This window comes from Crinia signifera, chromosome 1 (genome assembly GCF_055691185.1).
Source record: "Crinia signifera chromosome 1, ASM5569118v1, whole genome shotgun sequence".
NCBI classification, from domain to species: Eukaryota; Metazoa; Chordata; class Amphibia; order Anura; family Myobatrachidae; genus Crinia; species Crinia signifera.
The window spans coordinates 180,092,979-180,112,972 of record NC_139217.1 but is presented as its reverse complement, the minus strand read 5'-3'; the positions used below and the strand labels follow the sequence as shown (position 1 = coordinate 180,112,972).

General features: G+C 48.0%; 1 protein-coding gene across 1 annotated transcript in view; it reads left to right on the top strand.

Moving 5' to 3' along the window:
- The first annotated feature begins 1,709 nt into the window (after positions 1–1,709).
- The window catches only part of CYP2U1 (cytochrome P450 family 2 subfamily U member 1), a 45,803-nt gene continuing 27,518 nt past the window's right edge, over positions 1,710–19,994 (top strand). Inside the window, exon 1 of the mRNA XM_083178574.1 lies at positions 1,710–2,339. Within this exon, the coding sequence (XP_083034700.1) occupies positions 1,844–2,339 (496 nt within the window). The 5' untranslated portion in view covers positions 1,710–1,843. The remainder of the gene's footprint in view (positions 2,340–19,994) is intronic.

Sequence of the window (19,994 nt, the reverse complement as noted above, 5' to 3'; positions counted from 1 at the left end):
CACAAATATTCCTTTCTCCACTGCCAAAGTTGGGAGGTATGCATTAGGTGTGAGGGGCACTGCAATGTGTGGCATAATGTGTCAGGGGCATTACAGTGTGCAGCATAGTATCATAGGCATTGTGGGGAGCTGCATCATGTTTCAGAGAAATGGCGGTGTGTGGCATAATGTATCGGGCATTACAGTGTGCAGCATATTGCGCAGGGGCATTACGGTGTGCGGCATAGTATCAGGGGAATTATTCAAATTTTAGTAGCTCTCGGGGACGTTTTTTTTTTTTTGCGAGTTTTTTTGCGAGTAGCTCTCGCTCAATTAAGGTTGGAGACCACTGGACTAGGAGAGCCGGCATGGGGTTAGCTGTGTCTGTGCAGCGGCGGCCACACACCAACTCAAGCATGCGCAGTCTAATGCCGGGCAGCGTCTGAGCACTCGCTCAGACACTGCCCGGCTGTTCCCGACCCGGCGTGCGGCCTGCGCTGCGTGATTCGATCATAGGTCACGCTGCGCAGGCCACAGCGCTGACCACCAGCGCCGGAACCTGCTTGCCGCTGGGCCTCCCACATCATACCCGACGCCGGAACCTGCTCGCCGCCGGGCCTCCCACATCATACCCTACGCCGGAACCTGCTCGCCGCCGGGCCTCCCACGTCGCACCTGTCTACTGACGCCTTCCCCCCTCCGCTGCTCAGAAAAAGTAAGTCAGTGTGGGGGCACAAGGGCATACCTCCCAACTGTCACGATTACAGCGGGACAGTCCCGATTTTCGGGTCCTGTCCCGCTGTCCCACCCGCGGCAGGCATTGTCCCGCTGGGGGGGGTGGCAGTTGGGAGACCCCCCAATCTAATAGAATAGACGCTGTGCGCATGCCGCGCGAGTGTCCCTATTTCACCAACACAGAAGTTTGGAGGTATGCAGGGGCAATTTTCTTTTAGGGATGCCAATCCCGGGATTGAGCATTTTTCAATCCCAGTGATATTGGCGTACAAGATTTCTGTTGCCATCCCTTACATAGAAATGACCTTCTAGACCTAATTTGTCTCTGTCCCTGCGTCGCCACCATCTCTGTCCCCACCGTCTGGCCCTTCGTCACCACCGCCTCTGTACCTGCATCCCCACCATTCCTCTCACTGTCCCTGAATTTTGCCTCAATCTGTGTGCCATAATGTGAATTTTGTGTCATTCCATGTGGCATAATGTGAATTTTAAGATATTCCATGTGAATTTTGGCTCATTCTGTGTAGCATAATGTGTAAGGCCCAGGATTTCCCAGGATTTCTCTTGGCAGCCCTGAGAGTTGCATCCACTATCAGAAAGATCTGCTCCATAACCTGCCGCAGGTATGTGCAGCTGTAGCGTCTCAGTGCCGGCTCCCAGCTCCAGGCTGATGGTGTATCCCGGCTATCGGACGGCTGCGGTCAGGAGCACCGTTCGCGGCCAGAAAGGAGACGCATAACGCCAGAAGTCCCGCACTGTAGTGCCTGAGGGAAGGCACATAGCACAGGACACTGACCCGGGTGGCAGGAGCAAGGGACAACATCACGGCGCTGTACTGTGCTACCCGACCCGTTCCAGTCCGGCAACTTGGTTCGGATTTTTCAACTCCTGCTCCGAGTCCTTATCCCTTTGGGCAAGCCTCCTCACTTTATATAAGCAGGGACTGACAGGAGGGTGTGTCTGTTATTCAGCGGGAGCCAATCGGCAGACGCGCTGTGTCGAAGAACGCGTTACGTATTGTTTGGCAACAATGCTACCCCGGAGGCTGGCTGTATAGTGTCCCGGGCACAGTATACCTGCAACAGGGCGCCGCTCTCTGTGCAGCCAGTGCACGGGCTATTCGCTCAGTATGGACGGGATAATGAAGGGCTTGGCGGCATGGAAGGAATACACGCTGGGCTATGATGTACCCACGTTTTCGGTACTGCTCTTCTACACCTTCATGTTCCTTGGTCTGTGCTGGCTGATGAGTTCTTTTTGGACCTATTACCAGATCATCTCCAGGAACACACCGCCCGGCCCGACCCCATTACCCTTCGTGGGTAACTTTGGCTTCATGCTGGTGCCCGGGTTTCTGCTGAGGCTGCTGCAGTTTGGCATGGACACTAACAAGCTGAGTAAGGCGCCAGCTGGAGCCACCAGGAGCGGGGCGCTGCTGTTCCCGCACATCATCCTCACCAACATGGCTAAACTGTACGGCAAGATCTATGGCTTGTACATTGGCAGCCGCCTCATTGTCATCCTCAATGACTTTGATACCGTCAAAGATGCCATGGTCAATCACTCCGAGGTGTTCTCTGACCGGCCCAGCGTGCCCGTGGTATCCATCATCACCAAGAGGAAAGGTAGGCAGCAGAGGGCACGGGTGGGGGCACACCTACTAGCTCTACCTACTTTATGAAGGGCTCTTTTGGTTTTCTATTAGCTTTTTAGTTCCCATTCCCTACTTTCATTATCACAATCTGGTGTAATAACCTTCATAAACCCTTAGGACAGAGGATGTGAGCACTAAAAAACAATTAGGGAACTTGCTTCTCCTTTTTTTTTTTTCTTTTATGTAAACTTTCGGTACTTATGTAGTATCTGGGCTGCCGATTTTTTGATTGTATGCCTTAAGTTAAGGCATACAATCAGATGCGATGCGATGCGATGCGATGCGATGACCCGATTTTTCCATAGGATTCAATGTTAAAATGGACTGAGTCCATTTTAACATGGAATTCAATGGGAAAAAGGGGTCCTTTTCATACCCCTACTATCCAAGTGGGCATGGAGTTGGATATAAACCTGTGGCGAGCGTAGCGAGCCACCGAGCCCGAAGCGTGGCGAGCGGACGGTATTCTGTGTCCCCTCGCGGGGCTCGCTACGCTCGCCACGCTTCGGGCTCGGTGGCTCGCTACGCTCGCCACAGGTTTATATCCAACTCCATGCCCACTTGGATAGTAGGGGTATGAAAAGGACCCCTTTTTCCCATTGAATTCCATGTTAAAATGGACTCAGTCCATTTTAACATTGAATCCTATGGAAAAATCGGGTCCATCGCATCGCATCGCATCGCATCGCATGCGATTTGGTCGGGTGCGATGCGATGCGATGGACCCGATTTCAAAATCGGCAGCCCAGTTACTACATAAGTACCAAACTTTCTCTTCACCCATTTACAATCTGTTCTTCTGTTATCTGTCAATCAAGAAATTGGTGGAATATAGAGTGCAAACAGTTGTGTAACATATTTTATTTATTTATTCGGAAATAAAAACTAGGGGATAAATCCAATTAGCTGAGCCTGCAAAAGGTGGGGTATGGGTAAAAACTGGAACTGGACAGTACCTCAGAACGCTTGACCGGACAGCTTCATTCATCAATTTCTGTCATTCCAGAGCTTGTAGTGTCTTGTCTGGTGGGTGCCTGTCCGGGGGGTGTCTGTAACACTGGTCACCAGGGAGAGGAGGAGGGAGAGAATAAAGCCTCCCTGTATGGTCTGTACATGTAGCAAAAACCGTAAAGTCCCGGACCAAACCGCAAGGCTGCAATCTCACTTCCATAGGTGCCGATTCTGTGGGTGCTCAAGGGCCCGAGCACCTACGGAAATTGATGAGCACCCACAGGCCCGAGTCCCGCTGCTGGGCCGCCATATTAACTTGCTAATTTGTGGCTGCAGCACCCACATCGCCTGACCCGCCACCTGGGAAACAGTATGCCGGGAAGAGTGTATACTGTCCACGGAGTACCTGCACTGTGGGGGCATTTATGTACCTGCACTGTGGGGGCATTTTGTTGCCGTAATTTGATTATTGGAGACAGCTGTGCTCCATAATATAAATTAGTATTATTTTGTGGCCACACCCCTTTCCCATGAAGCCACTCCTCTATATTTTTGGCTTGAGCACTCACCAGCAAAAACATAAATCGGCACCTATGCTCACTTCCCCATGTCCCTGGTAAAAGCTATCACAGGCATCCCACTGGACAAGACACCCCCTCCTGTACCCCTAGTGACATGAATTTGAAACCGACTTCTCTCTTAATTTATGATTGCCATCACCTGTGTTGAAACGCCTTTCTTATCAATTGACCTGTTTAAAACAGGTGACGGCAATCATACATTAAGCGGGAAGTCCAGAAACAGAGCATTGTGTCCCTCCTGGAGAGGGTCATGTTGGGAGGTATGCATTTGTGCACTTTGCTGCGGTGCAATGGCTGAGTGCTACATGGAAGCCTTTGTGCATGCATAACCCAGCTTTTCTGGGGCACACAAGTAGTGGACTAGAAGCCTAGTCTTGTGTTTCCATTTCCACTGTCCTCAAAGTAAATAAAAATAAAAATAAGTTTCCCTTGGGAAGAACTGTATTAGTTGAAGAATAAACATGTTTACCTGTACCGAGCCTTTGTTTTTGCCATTCTGAGGTAGTAAGAATTGTGACAATACTCCTGCGAGGAAATTTTGTTGCACAATAAAACACATCAGGGAGTTTTGAGCAAGTTATATGGTCATTCCTCATTCGGCTTACATACTACACTTTCCTATGATCTAGGCAGGGCCGGCGCTACAAACTCAGCAGCGCCTGCAAAGCAGGGAGGTGCCATGCTGAAAAGGCGCTGTCTCCCTCCCTGCTCTGCTAAAGCTGCCTCAGCCCTCACTATCATTGCCTCCTGCCCGCAGCACCTGTCTGACAGAGGGCGGAAGTATGGAGAGGCTGAGCAGCTCCCTGCACCGCGCACACACTGTCCTCCTCCTGCGACCTGCCCCCCTCTTCCTCACGGACACTTGCGCTGAGGCATGTAGCGCTGTCTGTGAATGCCTGGATGACATGTCCGGATCCGCCCCCTATCCATTGCTCCTTGCACCTGTCAACTGTCAATCAAATGACGAACAGGCAGCAGCGCCGCCTCCCCTTCCTTCCCTCTTCTCAGTGTGCTGTGCCACTGCCAATCCTCAACACTCCGCCCCCTCTATCTCCTCCCCTCTTCCTCCATCTCCTCCTTCTCTCCCCTCCTTTCCCCCTCAGTCACGAGTGCTGCACATACTTTTGTACTGCTTTCGGATTGCATCGCACACACATTGCATGCATGCCGTGCAATGCGATCTAGCCCATAATGTATGCGATTCTCGCAGCGTGTATGGGCACCTTTAGTGCCTGCAACATTTTGCGGACACAGCACTGAGATGGTGTATGCATACATGTACATGCACCCGAGATCCTCCATAGGATCGCATGTTGCATACACTCCCACAATCGGGCTGCAGCTTGTTGCAATGGCAATGTGAAAGGGCGCAAAATGTATGGTTTGCAGGAGGGCGCCGGACACCCTAGCACCGGCCCAGGATCTAGGTATGAGACAAAATGTACATTAGCAGCTTAGGATACACACAAAATTGTGACCACATTTAAAAATGACAACAAATATATAAAAAGAACAGTCACATATAAGTTTAAGTGCTACTGTAGGTATAAAAACCTCAATAGCTTCCCTTGTACTTTGAATCCTTGAATCCCGAGGGAATACAGTCCTTCTCATTGGTCTACTGTTTTTTTATTTTTTTTTATTGTGGTCCTGTCATCAGTGAGAGCGTTAAACCAAAGAAAAAACAAACAATAGTGTAGTATATTACAATTCAGTGGCATAACTATAGCACCACAGATCCTGCGGTGGCTTAGAGGCGCTAGCGTTATTGGGGTATGCGGCGCACGCTAAAGAAACCAGATCAGCTGCTGCAGGGAAGCGTGGAGGGGTCTGCCTGAAGTGAGAGGCAGATCGTCCGCACCCTGAGAGCTCAGCTCCTTCGCTACATCTGTGGTCCTGGAGCAGACGGGAGAGAGGAGTGATGCCAGTCACCAGGTAATGTGCTGCGCTAGCAGCTGCGGCACTGCTACTGTGGCAGCCGTCGCAGGGAAATGCTGGCGCACATGCTGCAGAATGAGCCAGGGTCCCAGCCACTGCAGCTAGCTAGCGCAGGACTTCACCCCCCGCTGCCCATTGGCGCTGGCCACCCGCCTGCTACCTGCCTCCCAGTCCCACCGCATCTCCCACCTGTTGCCTGCTATTGGAGATCAGAAAAGAGGCAGGAATTTTGATGGTAGTTTTTATGATTTATTTATTTATTCATCTGTTTATTGGAGTATGATACAGTGGTGCAGCGGGGACAGGGGAATGGAGATGTGGAGGGGAACAAATAAAGTGACAAGTATGCCTCCAGGTGACTGGCCACTGGTCCAGCAGCCCGCGTCATGAGACTCATGCTCCAAGGTAGTGCTCCTTTTGGTTAAAGCTTTACACAGCAGCACTTAGGCGCTGTATATAGCCTTAACCAATGAGAGAGCTACCTTGCTGTGGGCTGGAGCAGCTGGAGCCACCCATGTACTGCCTCCCTCCCCCCATGCCCTGGGTATTGCAACAAACATGTAACCCCCAGTCGTGACCCTGCATTGAATACCCTCCATAGACTTGTTAACACTATATAATGTTCTACTTTGTTTTACCTATGCGAATATAGAGGATTCGTTTTATATTCCTATGATTGTGTTTCCACACAATTTATTTATCCACTGGCTAAAACACATAAGAACTGTGATATTTTCATGGATCTGTGTTTTTTTTTTACAGCTGCGTTTATCAAAACAGGGCTGTTATCAGGGATTTAAAATAAAAATCCCAACGACTGCCTGCTTCTGGGACCATTAAATATCCGACGGGGATCAATTTTCTGCAGTAAATCAATTTATCCCACTGTTGAAGAGTAGGAGGAGTGGATAGGTATGTATACTACATCATTGAGCAGTATTCAATGCCCTGATGGCGAGCTATCGGCACATAGAAGTCTGATAGCTCGCCGTCAGGGTATTTAACTAATCTGATTCACTCGCCATTTGCCTCCTAGTCTGCTCCTTGAGGCGAGGTGGAAATGACGAGTGTGGCCATTAAAATGGCGGACCTCCCCACAAAATGCGGCGGTATCATTGCATTTGCGGTGAACCTCATCTGCCTCTCACAGCAAGGATTCCGACCTTACATTGAATACTGCGAGGGGGTTTGACGGTGAGGATGGCTTATTTTCGGTGACGAAGAGCCATCCTTGCCATACAAACCCCTTCGCCGGCAGCATTGAATACCACACATTGAATAACCAACATTGGTGATCCAATATATAAAGAGACACCAAGGGGGAAATTAAGTTTGCTTTTCCACGGCTACCATTATTAATGGCACCGGACAAAGCAATTCAATTGTTATGCTGCTCAGACACGAGTTTCCCTGGGAGGACACATTTTAGCTTGCAGCCTCTTGAGGTTTCAGGCTGATATGTGCAAAAAGTCAGCTGATTGCGTGACCAAAGAACACTTTGTGTCATGACCATTAGTATAGATATGTAGGTTTAGACGGGTGCCAGACGCGCTCCCGACAGTTGGGATCCCGACAGTCATTTACCCGACGTCGGGATCCCGACTGTCAAAACGCCGACAGACAGGTGCCCGACGGCCACCCGCTATTTTCCCTCGTGGGGGTCCACGATCCCCATAGAGGGAGAATAGAATAGGTGGCGAGCATAGCGAGCCACCTTGCCTGCAGCGTGGCGAGTGCAGCAAGCCCGCAAGGGGCTTTGTTCGCTCACCATGCTGTCTGAGTCCGGGCAGTAGGGATCCCGACGTCGGGCTAATGACTGTCGCGAGCCCGACTGTCGGAACCCTATACCACACCCGGTTTAGACACTTTACATGACTAAATCTGGTCTGTCTGGACGCCACATGAATGGGAAAAAAATTGCATCTCCCTTCATGTTACATCTTTACACAGAAGATCGGATGCGAACAAATAAATTAATTGCCCCCCAAAAGTGCCTAAAATATTTTGATAATTGTGATTTCACCTTTAGCTCTCTCCAACGCTTAGGTAACTGTCCCCTTACTAGCTACCAATCAGACAGCTCCTAAAGCTGGGTATACACTAGACCAGGGGTGGGCAATTATTTCAGCTGGGGGGCCACTTAATACTTCCAGCACATATTCGAGGGCCGCACTCCAGAAATAGGGGGTGTGGTCACTCAAAAGTGGGTGTGTATTTGAATGTATTGTAGCACACCATTTACCCCTTTTACACATCATGCAACACAATAGTAGGCCCCTTATACTTGCCCCTTACATTATGCCATACGGAAGGAGTGAAATTTCACACTATTCTATGTCCCTCATATTTTCACACACTAGCTCTCCCTTGGTTATTCCACACACTTGTCCCCATTAGTAATGCCACACATGCCCCTCACATTTCCACACACCAGCTCCCCCTTGGTTATTCCACACACCTGCCCCATTAGTAATGCCACACACCTGCACGCCAGCCTTGAAAAATGGTGCCGATTGCAGCCCCATGCAGTCACAGCAACTCACCAATCCTTGGTGGCGGCACTGCGGCTATATTCAGATGCGGTGTAGTCCTGCTATACAGGGCTACACCGCATGCACTCACAGCCACCATCGAACACACATACAGCAGCGCCGAGCCACCCACCCCCTGCATTCCAGTTAGGAGCTGTTTGCGGGCCGCCTGTTGCCCACCCCTCACCTATCCCGAATTGTGGATGATGGTACGAATGACAGAACTATATGTCTGCCAGCTGTATAGACTGAACAATATAGCATATGATTGAGCACTGTAGGTAGCTGTATGAAGCAGTGATAAAGGAGAAGTGATAAAGTGCCTGGTACTTTATCACCAGTCAATCAGCTCCTAACTGCCCCTTTTTTAAAACCCAGCCTGTAACTTAACAGTTAGGAGCTGATTGGCCGGTGATAAAGTACCAGGCACTTAATCTCTTCTCCATTATCACTGCTTCATACATCTACCCCTGTATCGTTCAGTAGACACATCCAGGAGCATAGTTTTCCTGGCGATAACTTCTGAACAGCCAATCTGAAGACGCAACGAACGACACCCTGGAGTGCATAATAGTGTATACAAACCGATGTGCCAGGTAGTACACCATTACCTGGAAGCCTATGCACTAAGCTTCGGGGAGAGGTAAAGTAGACAGAGATAAAGTATCAGCCAACCATCTCTTTACTGCCTTATTACAGGCTGCATTTGAAAGACTGTTAGGAGCTGATTGGCTAATACTTTATTTCCATCCACTTTATCTCTCCAAGGTTCAGTACATAGGCCCCCAATTCTCTGAACAGTAATTCCTCTAAACATGTGGCACTTGGCAGCTTGCTTCTGTCTTTGGATAGCCTGCCCTTTCAGATATGTTTCTGGGGAAAGGACTAAGATGTCATATTACTGTCCTTGTGTCATCCAAAGGTTATGATTTATGGACTTTGACTTCTCAAAATATCTGCTGACTTCACTAATTATAATACTGTGTATCATAAGACCATTGCAAACTATTTTGTTATTGCTGAAGTACTTGTTCTGATGGTTCCTCATTCAGTGCCAATGCTAACAACTCATTTATTGCTTATCTCAGCCTCTCGCAATTTGCTAAAGGTGCCCATACACGGTACAATTGTTGGGTGCGATGAGATGCGCTGCACATACTTTTTGTAGTTGATCTCATCTCATTGCATTGCAATACCTATGCGATGCGATCTAGTCAAAATTGTATACATATGTTAAATAGACCCCTAATTTATCTAAAGACAGCTGATTTTATCACTAAAATTAAGTGCCAAACAGCAGGATCAATCTCCAGGGTAGAAGGCCACAGATCCTGTCTGTCTGTCAGACTGAGTGACAGCTTCCCAAGATAATCTCTAGTGTAGTCGCAGACATAGATATAGATCATCTGCTCAAAATGTATCTGGTCAACAATTTTTGGAAATATATGCTGACAGCTACTTATCCGTTCGACAGAACACCAGTGTCTAGATCGCGTCTATTTATCGCCTAAATATTGTCGATTGGTGCAGGCCGACTTGGTTCATACTTGCTATACAAATGGACATAGAGTTAAGGTGCTCATACACCGAGCCAATTTGGGTCGATTTTAGCTGATTGCGACGAATCAGGCCGTGAAATCGGCCCAAATCGGCTCAGTTTGATGTCCCCTCAGGTCCGATTCGCGGTTCCTTGCGCATCGGACCCGAGCAGGTGGTCCAACTTGCTGCCCGTATGACCACCTGACCTGGGACCTCCTTCCCATGCAGCATGGGGTGGGTTGCAGGGTCCGGCCAGCTGGTGGTGGTGGTGAGGGGCAGGCGGTGGGTTCCGTCCAAGCAGCGACAGCAGCCAGTCATTTCAAAATATTCAGCAGCCGCATCCCGCCGCCCGGAAAAATGCTGCTACAAGCTCCAGCTGCCACCACTCGGACGGACCCTGCTGCCCACCACCACCACCAGCTGGCTGGACCCCGCTGCCCTCCCCCCTCCCCCCGCCACCGCAGCAGCTCCCTGGGAGAACTACATGCAATAAATCGCATGCGATTTATTGCATGTAAAAATGGCACATCAAGTGCCAGATCGCATGTGAGCCTCCCAGGGAGCTGCCGGGGGGCTCTGGGCAAAGTGGTCCGACTTGTCCTTAGGACAAATCGGGGCCAATGTATGGGAACCTTTAGATTATAATAGTTTGCTGAGCATAGCAAGACACAGTGCCCAAAGAATGTCGAGTGTCGTGAGCGTCGTGAGCCATGCGAGTAAACACTGTGCACTTTTGACCTACATCGACGTAGCCACCCAAAAAACATGAAAAAATCATATTGACTATGTGACTGTCTACCACAATCCCGTCCACCTAACGCTTGTGTCTAACTTTGTTACTGTCTATCTAGATGTGGTCGACCATAATATGGTCTATCTAGACACCATCGATCTGCTATACCATAACGGACTGCTATTGGGCCACACATGCAACAATATGGGGCTGATAACACTAGTAATATAAATGTGTTGAAAAATATCACCTATCAAAAGATCTTGGGGCACCATTAGGTGTTTTTTGGATTTTTTTATTACTTAAATTTAGTATAAGGCAATAGAAACCTGTAAAATTTAAGTCCCATTTAAATACATGTACTGTGCCATATGCACAGCTGGACACACTGAGTGGGATGCAGTAACATCCGCCGCCCCTCGTTGCCCCCCTCCGCTGGCTACCGCAGCGATACTAATTGCATATGCTCTAAAAATGTTATGTATACGGTTAAGTTTGGAAATAGACACTCCTCCTCTCCCCCCCCCCCCCCCCCCCCCCAGGGCGGCTCATATACATGTAAGAGTTGGATGCTGTGATAGAAAAAAATAAATACTTCAAAAAGGTAAAGATGCCCTCGCCCAAAACCAAGGGTGTCCCTACCATAGGTGCAGGGAATGCAGCTGCTATGGGTCCCACAGCTGAGAGACGTCAACTTCTTTGTCACAGTTACATTTGTTCTATACAGTTTCCACCATTAGCTGATGATACATAGAGGCTCTTACAAACTTTTGCCTTCAGACCTGCAATACTGTATATCTAGTTTTGCCCCTGGACATGCTCATTGTAATATTTTTTTTTTAAAAACTATAAGGCGTTATAATAGTACATAATATGAACTGAACATTATAATGTGGTACAATATGAAGTAGAGGTAATATAGTGTGACCTAATGAGCGGTATTCAATGCCGCCGGCGAGGGGGTTTGTATGGCGAAAATAAGCCATCCTCGCCATCAAACCCCCTCGCCGTATTCAAGGTAAGGGCCGAATCCTCACCGTGAGAGGCCTGCGAGGATTTACCTAAATGGCGAGTAAAAAAAAAGTTTTGTTCTAACATTTTAGAACCTTATTGTAGTGTCACATTCACTGACTGTGATGACTCCTAAGTAAGGCATACATAAACCATGCTCCTAAATGAATATTCTTTCAATTCTCCATGAAATATCTAATCTTTGCTGGTACATTCTAGCATATAGCAGGCAAATACTCCAGCTCACAGGATCCAGAGAAGGTACATTCCATTGTACACACTACTCCATTATTGTTCCTATATGGGCGTTAATTGTCCTTGGATAAGGCCTTAATGATCCATGTAAATATCTACACTAACAATAGAGCTGTGATAAATTATTTCCTCCACCAGAATTATATTGTTGCAGTAAGCTGTGTAGTAGCCCATACATGCAAGTTGCAACCTTTAGAGATTTAAAAGAGCTTTAAATTGTGTGTTTGTGTTTATGTGTGTGCCATGCATAGGCCATCAAGCCTGGAAGAGAGATAAACTTGAGAATTTGCCCATAGTAACCAATCCTCTTCTGTCATTTATCCAGTACACTTTATTAAATGATAGTTAGAAGCTGTTTGGTTGCTTTGGGCCAGTTACATAGTTGTGATAATAGAATGCTTAACAAACATGTATGTGTTTTCTCCAGCTGTGCAGAAAGGACAATGTTTTATTATTACTTATCTAAATTCTTTGCTCATATTTTTACGATGCCTCCATAAACTAATTTTAGTGTTCTTGATAATAATACAAAAACAAAAAAACAAGCTTTTATTAAGTAAACTGGAATATAATAAATGATGTTAAAAGGATTTAAATAAATACTTTGGACCTAAACAGGAATCTAAGCATGATCAAATAGGGGGCCTTATTTTGGTTCATTCTTTCTGACAAAATCCTTCTTAGATGGACAAAACCATGTGCACTGCAGGGGGGGCAGATGTAACATGTGCAGAGAGAATTAGATTTGGGTGAGTAATTTTGTTTCTGTGCAGGGAAAATACTGACTGCTTTATTTTTACACTGCAATATAGATCTCACTTTGAAGTAAAACCCCACCCAAATCTAATTCTCTCTGCACAAGTAACACCTGCCCCACCTGCAGTGCACATGGTTTTGCCCATCTAAGAAGGATTTTGTCAGAAAGAATGAACCAAAATAAGGCCCAGGGTGCTAAAACACCTGTCATTGGCAGGTGTTTTCCATGTGTGGGAAGATGTCAGATTATATGTGCAGGTTGAGTATCCTGTATCCGGACATCCCTTATCCGAATTATTCCAAAAACCGTGGTTTTTGGAATCATTCGCAAAAAAAAATTTTTTAACCCTCTTTTCATACTTACCAAGTCCCCAGGCGTCCACAGCAGGCCTCCGGCATCTTCTCCAGAGTCTCCAGCGGTCCCAGGAATGCATTGCGCGAGTGTGCGCACGCGCCGGTGACGTCACCGGTGCGCGCGCACACTCGCGCAATGCATTCCTGGGACCGCTGGAGACCCGGAGAAAATGCCGGAGGCCTGCTGTGGACGCCCGGAGACTGCGTGGACGCCGAGGGACTACCGGACACCATCAGGGGACAGGTAAGTATGCTTTAAAAAAAATATTCCAAAAACCGAAAAATTCCCCTATCCGGAATGCTCGTGGTCCCGAGCATTTCGGATAGGGGATACTCAACCTGTATCTTCTTTTAAGGTTTTAGTTAAATGGAGGAATTGTGCCTTTTTAAAACAAATATGAAGGGCATTTCTTTCTCTGTTTCAAATAAGAGACATATTAGATATATAAATCTCATTGTATGCTGCCGAAGTGCATGCTCAGAATAAGGAGGCAAACTGTCAGGAAGAGGCAGAGTCAAAAGTTATTTTGTTTCTGTGCAGGGTAATTACTGGCTGTTTTATTTTTACTCTGCAATTTAGATTTCAGTTTGAACACACCTCACCCAAATCTAAATCTCTGTACATGTTACATCTGCCCCACCTGCAGTGCACATGGTTTTGCCCATTTGAGAAAGATTTTGCATTTGCGATCAACTCTGAATCAGACCCAAAGTCCAGACTGTTGGAATCCCCCAGAATGACATGGAAAGTCTGGATTTATTTAGTGCTTGTAGACCAGAGTAAGTTATCTTGTAGATTAGATGTTGCAGATATAACCCACAATAACATTGTATCATTTGCTGTGTGTCCTTCGGAATTCAACCGTCCTCTGCCTACAACGCTTGCAAGAACTAACCAAAGACTATTTAAAGGGCCACGAGGACTAAAACAGACTGCAAGTATCAGGCTGATGATCAGCCAATTCTGAGCACCCCGGTTAGATTATTGCACAGTGTGTGCACAGCACCCGAATCTGATGGTTGTTTACAAACCTGTTCTATTAGCTGAGGGCTGCTGAAGGACATTGGTACAAACGAGCTGATTCTGGGCAGCAAATGCAGTTTGTACAGACATTTTGCCATATTCAATTAGTGTGAAGCAAAGGGAGATCACAGGTTGATATGCAACTGATTTTTTTTCTGCACTGATCATGCTCATTAAGGTCGGGTTTAGCCGCGCATACCACCAAAACCGACCAAACTAATACCCCTTTCCCACTGCAGGCTTTACACGTGTAAATGCCGTTTTTTTAGCCTTTTTAAACGGCTAGAGCTGCAGAGGGAAAGCTCCAGGTTGCTTTACACGGGTAACAAATACCGGTTTTTGTTACCCGTGTAAAAAGCAGTGTTTTTAACGTGAAGGAGCCGTTTTTTCGGCAGTGGGAAAGGGGTAGCCCTTTACCCGTTAAAAAAAAAAACGGCATGGGGTCCCCCCCCCACTGCCGTAACCAGCATCAGGCTGAAGGAGCCGGGGCTGGTATTAAAAAAATCAGGAAACCCGACAAATAGGGGTTCCCTGATTTTTTACAACCAGCCCCAGGCTCCAGGTCCGGGGCTGGTTCCCAAAATACGGGGGACAAAATGACTAGGGGTCCCCCGTATTTTAAGAACCAGCCCCAGGCACAACCAGCCAGCAGGGTAATGCCACAGCCGGGGGACACTTATTATATAAGTTCCCGCGGCCAAAGCATTAACCCTACCGACCAGTCAGCCTGGCCAGGGGCCCTGGGGGAGTGGGGACCCCCCCAATAAAGGGGTCCCCCCCCCTCCAGGACTTACCTGACCAGGCTAAAGCCTGGTGCTGTCCTCGATGCCCCTGGGCGGTGGGCATCGAGCTGATGGTATGGTGTAAAAAATAGAATAAAAACCATTGTCTTTTACTGGTGAACTATGAGTCCCAGCAAGCCTCCCCCGCAAGCTGGGACTTGGAGAACCACAAGTCCCAGCCTGCGGGGCATTAAAGGGCCCGCTGGGTCTTGTAGTTCCACAGTAAAAGAAAGAGTTAAATAAACACACTGACACACATGAAAAATAAAAGTTTAATACATACATAACACATACATACTGATACTTACCTATCTTGAGCCCGTAGGTAGCCCTGGTCCTGATGTCCTGGTCCGTGTCGGCGTCTGTATCCATGTCGGCATCCCTGTCGGCGACGGCGTCGGCGGTCCGGAGTCCGAAGAAATCCATTTGGGAAGCTGTGGAAGGAAACCATACTCACCTGTCCCAGCGCGACGTAGTCCAGGTAAGGTCTTTGCAAAAAAAACAAACCGAACACCCGAACCAAGCGGACAGCTGAGAGACGCACGGTGTGTTTACATCGTGCGGCTCCGCCCCCGAATGCCGCTATTGGCCGCCTTGCGGCCTAGCGGCTCCTGATTGGCCGCTAGGCCGCAAGGCGGCCAATAGCGGCATTCGGGAGGCGGAGCCGCACGATGTAAACAAACACCGTGCGTCTCAGCTGTCCGCTTGGTTCGGGTGTTCGGTTTGTTTTTTTTGCAAAGACCTTACCTGGACTACGTCGCGCTGGGACAGGTGGGTATAGTTTCCTTCCACAGCTTCCCAAATGGATTTCTTCGGACTCCGGACCGCCGACGCCGTCGCCGACAGGGATGCCGACATGGATACAGACGCCGACACGGACCAGGACATCAGGACCAGGGCTACCTACGGGCTCAAGATAGGTAAGTATCAGTATGTATGTGTTATGTATGTATTAAACTTTTATTTTTCACGTGTGTCAGTGTGTTTATTTAACTCTTTCTTTTACTGTGGAACTACAAGACCCAGCGGGCCCTTTAATGCCCCGCAGGCTGGGACTTGTGGTTCTCCAAGTCCCAGCTTGCGGGGGAGGCTTGCTGGGACTCATAGTTCACCAGTAAAAGACAATGGTTTTTATTCTATTTTTTACACCATACCATCAGCTCGATGCCCACCGCCCAGGGGCATCGAGGACAGCACCAGGCTTCAGCCTGGTCAGGTAAGTCCTGGAGGGGGGGGGACCCCTTTATTGGGGGGGTCCCCACTCCCCCAGGGCCCCTGGCCAGGCTGACTGGTCGGTAGGGTTAATGCTTTGGCCGCGGGAACTTATATAATAAGTGTCCCCCGGCTGTGGCATTACCCTGCTGGCTGGTTGTGCCTGGGGCTGGTTCTTAAAATACGGGGGACCCCTAGTCATTTTGTCCCCCGTATTTTGGGAACCAGCCCCGGACCTGGAGCCTGGGGCTGGTTGTAAAAAATCAGGGAACCCCTATTTGTCGGGTTTCCTGATTTTTTATTACCAGCCCCGGCTCTTTCAGCCTGGTGCTGGTTACGGCAGTGGGGGGGACCCCACGCCGTTTTTTTTTTTTTTAAATTCTCCCCCCCCCCCTATCTTTACACTGCTTAAACGGGTTTTTAAACGGGTAAGTGTGAATGTGACAAAAACAGCTTTTAAACGGTAATTTACCGTTTAAAAGCTGCAGTGGGAAAGAGTCTTTATGGCTCTTACCCGTTTAAAGACCCGTTTAAAAAAAACGGGTCATTACCCGTGTAGGCAGTGGGAAAGCAGCATAAAAGGCATACCGTGAAAAGTCCCATTCAAGCACTTAACTGATGGCTTTTTTAAAAAAAAGTATGCCGTCTTTATTCAAGTTTTCTTCAATACAATAACATTTAACATAGGTAATCAATTACATATATACACACACACACACACACACACACATATACATTATATACTTTCCAGCTGTAGGCCAACTCCTATACCTGGGGCGAAATGTAATAGGGTGCGATTTTTTAGACATGTGCGATTTTTGGTCAAAAACGGCCGAAATCGCACATTTTCCGAAAATCGCACATTTAATAGGTTAAAAATCGCTGTAAAAAGCGCACTTTTTACCGCGAAATCGCACATTTTAAAGATGCGATTTTCAGTCACACTGAAAATCGCATCCAGATGTTTTCCCATAGGAAACTATAGAACTCGCATATGTAATAGGATGCGAGTTCTAAAGTCGCATATGGGACCTTACCAAAAAACGCAAAAAAAATAGACCAGCTTCTTGCTGGCGATTTTTACAGAACCATGCACAAATCTGTGTGATCTGTGCATGGTTCTGTCCAAAAAAAGGCTAAAAGTTAAAGTAAAAAAAAAAAACGGCGTGGGGTCCCCCCTCCAGAGCATAACCAGCCCCGGGCTGAAAGAGCCGGTCCTGGTTTCATAAAATCACAGGAACAAACAAGTTGGGGTTCCGTGCATTTTATAAAACCAGCACCAGGCTCAAGGGCCGGTCCTGGTTCCCAAAATACGGGGGACAAAATGACTAGGGGTCCCCCGTATTTCAAGAACCAGCACCGGGCCCAACCAGCCAGCAGGGTAATGCCACAGCCGGGGGGAGACTTTTTATACAAGTCCCCCCGGCCAAAGCATTTAGCCCTCTGACCGGTCAGCATGGGCAGGGGTCCTGGGGGAGTGGGGACCCCCCCAAAGAAGGGGTCCCCCCCCTCCAGAACTTACCAGCCCATGCTGAAGCCCGGGGCTGTCCTCGATGCCCCTGGGCGGTGGGCATCGAGCTGATATTTGGTGTAAAAAAATAGATAAACTATTGTTTTTTACTGTGGCACTACAAGTGCCAGCAAGCCTCCCCAGCAAGCTGGGACTTGGAGAACCACAAGTCCCAGCCTGCTGGGCATTAAAGGGCCCGCTGGCACTTGTAGTTCCACAGTTAAAAAAATAGTGCACAAAACACACTGACACACATTTTAAATAAAACTTTAATACACACATTACACACATACTAATACTTACCTATCTTCTTCCCGTAGGTAGCCCTGGTCCTGATGTCCTCCGGTCCTGTGTCGGCGTTCCTCTTCATGTCGACGTCCTTCTTGAAGTCGACGTCCCTGTCGGCGATGGCGTCCGGGTCCGACGAAATCCATGGAGGAAGCTGTGGAAGGAAACCATACTCACCTGTCCCAGCGCGACGTAGTCCAGGTAAGGGTCTTGGAAAAAAAACAAACCGACACCCGAATCCAAGCGGACACGACGGAGACGCACGTGTGTTTGTTTACATCGTGCGGCTCCGCCTCCCGAATGCCGCTATTGGCCGCCTTGCGGCCTAGCGGCTCCTGATTGGCCGCTAGGCCGCAAGGTGGCCAATAGCGGCATTCGGGAGGCGGAGCCGCACGATGTAAACACCGTGCGTCTCCGTCGTGTCCGCTTGGATTCGGGTGTCGGTTTGTTTTTTTTCCAAGACCCTTACCTGGACTACGTCGCGCTGGGACAGGTGAGTATGGTTTCCTTCCACAGCTTCCTCCATGGATTTCGTCGGACCCGGACACCGGACGCCATCGCCGACAGGGACGTCGACTTCAAGAAGGACGTCGACATGAAGAGGAACGCCGACACAGGACCGGAGGACATCAGGACCAGGGCTACCTACGGGAAGAAGATAGGTAAGTATTAGTATGTGTGTAATGTGTGTATTAAAGTTTTATTTAAAATGTGTGTCAGTGTGTTTTGTGCACTATTTTTTTAACTGTGGAACTACAAGTGCCAGCGGGCCCTTTAATGCCCAGCAGGCTGGGACTTGTGGTTCTCCAAGTCCCAGCTTGCTGGGGAGGCTTGCTGGCACTTGTAGTGCCACAGTAAAAAACAATAGTTTATCTATTTTTTTACACCAAATATCAGCTCGATGCCCACCGCCCAGGGGCATCGAGGACAGCCCCGGGCTTCAGCATGGGCTGGTAAGTTCTGGAGGGGGGGGACCCCTTCTTTGGGGGGGTCCCCACTCCCCCAGGACCCCTGCCCATGCTGACCGGTCAGAGGGCTAAATGCTTTGGCCGGGGGGACTTGTATAAAAAGTCTCCCCCCGGCTGTGGCATTACCCTGCTGGCTGGTTGGGCCCGGTGCTGGTTCTTGAAATACGGGGGACCCCTAGTCATTTTGTCCCCCGTATTTTGGGAACCAGGACCGGCCCTTGAGCCTGGTGCTGGTTTTATAAAATGCACGGAACCCCAACTTGTTTGTTCCTGTGATTTTATGAAACCAGGACCGGCTCTTTCAGCCCGGGGCTGGTTATGCTCTGGAGGGGGGACCCCACGCCGTTTTTTTTTTAATTTTATTTTTTTACCCAAAATCGCATATATGAAAATGCGCACATTTTCATGACTGAAAATGCGCACATTTTCATGACTGGAAATCGCGGCAAATCGCATTTTTTGCCGCTAATTCGCATCTCATTACATATGCGAATTCGCGGCAAAAAACGCGATTTTTAAAGGTGCGATTTGGTGCGATTTTTTTTTAGTCTAAAAAAACGCACCCTATTACATTTCGCCCCTAGTTTCTATCTATACTAGTAATCTAATTCTGCAGATTGTATTTACAAATCCCCTTTCTAGAGTACCCCTACAAGTTATATGAGAATTGAGCATGGATTATTGGATCCATAGTACACTATAAAGGCATGTCTTGATTGCATGATCTGTCCAGACACCATCTGGACTATTACTGGGGTACAATACACCCTGTGCAATATATCGAAATGTACCTGCTGGTAATTTAATAGAACCCGTACTGCGTTTCCATTGATCCATTGAAATTGCTCCTAAATCTACCTCCCATTTTAATTTAAGGGGGTCCAGAACATCAGGATATTTGTATAGCAGTGTATACCTGGGACACCTGCCGTTTACTACTCAAAAGTAGTTTAATAGGCGAAGAAGAAATATAAAGAGTAATTGACTTTGAATGACATGTTACAATTGCAAATATCTGAAAAAGACTTTATTAGAGATATTGAATTCATTTTGCAGCCGTCTACAGGATTTAAAATATCCATTAAAATACAATTAACCTAAACTATTAATACCTTTTTGGGACCATATGTTATCGGAGGGTATTTTCATGAATTCAGAGTGCGCTTTATTGAATCATAGAGGGGATTCACTTT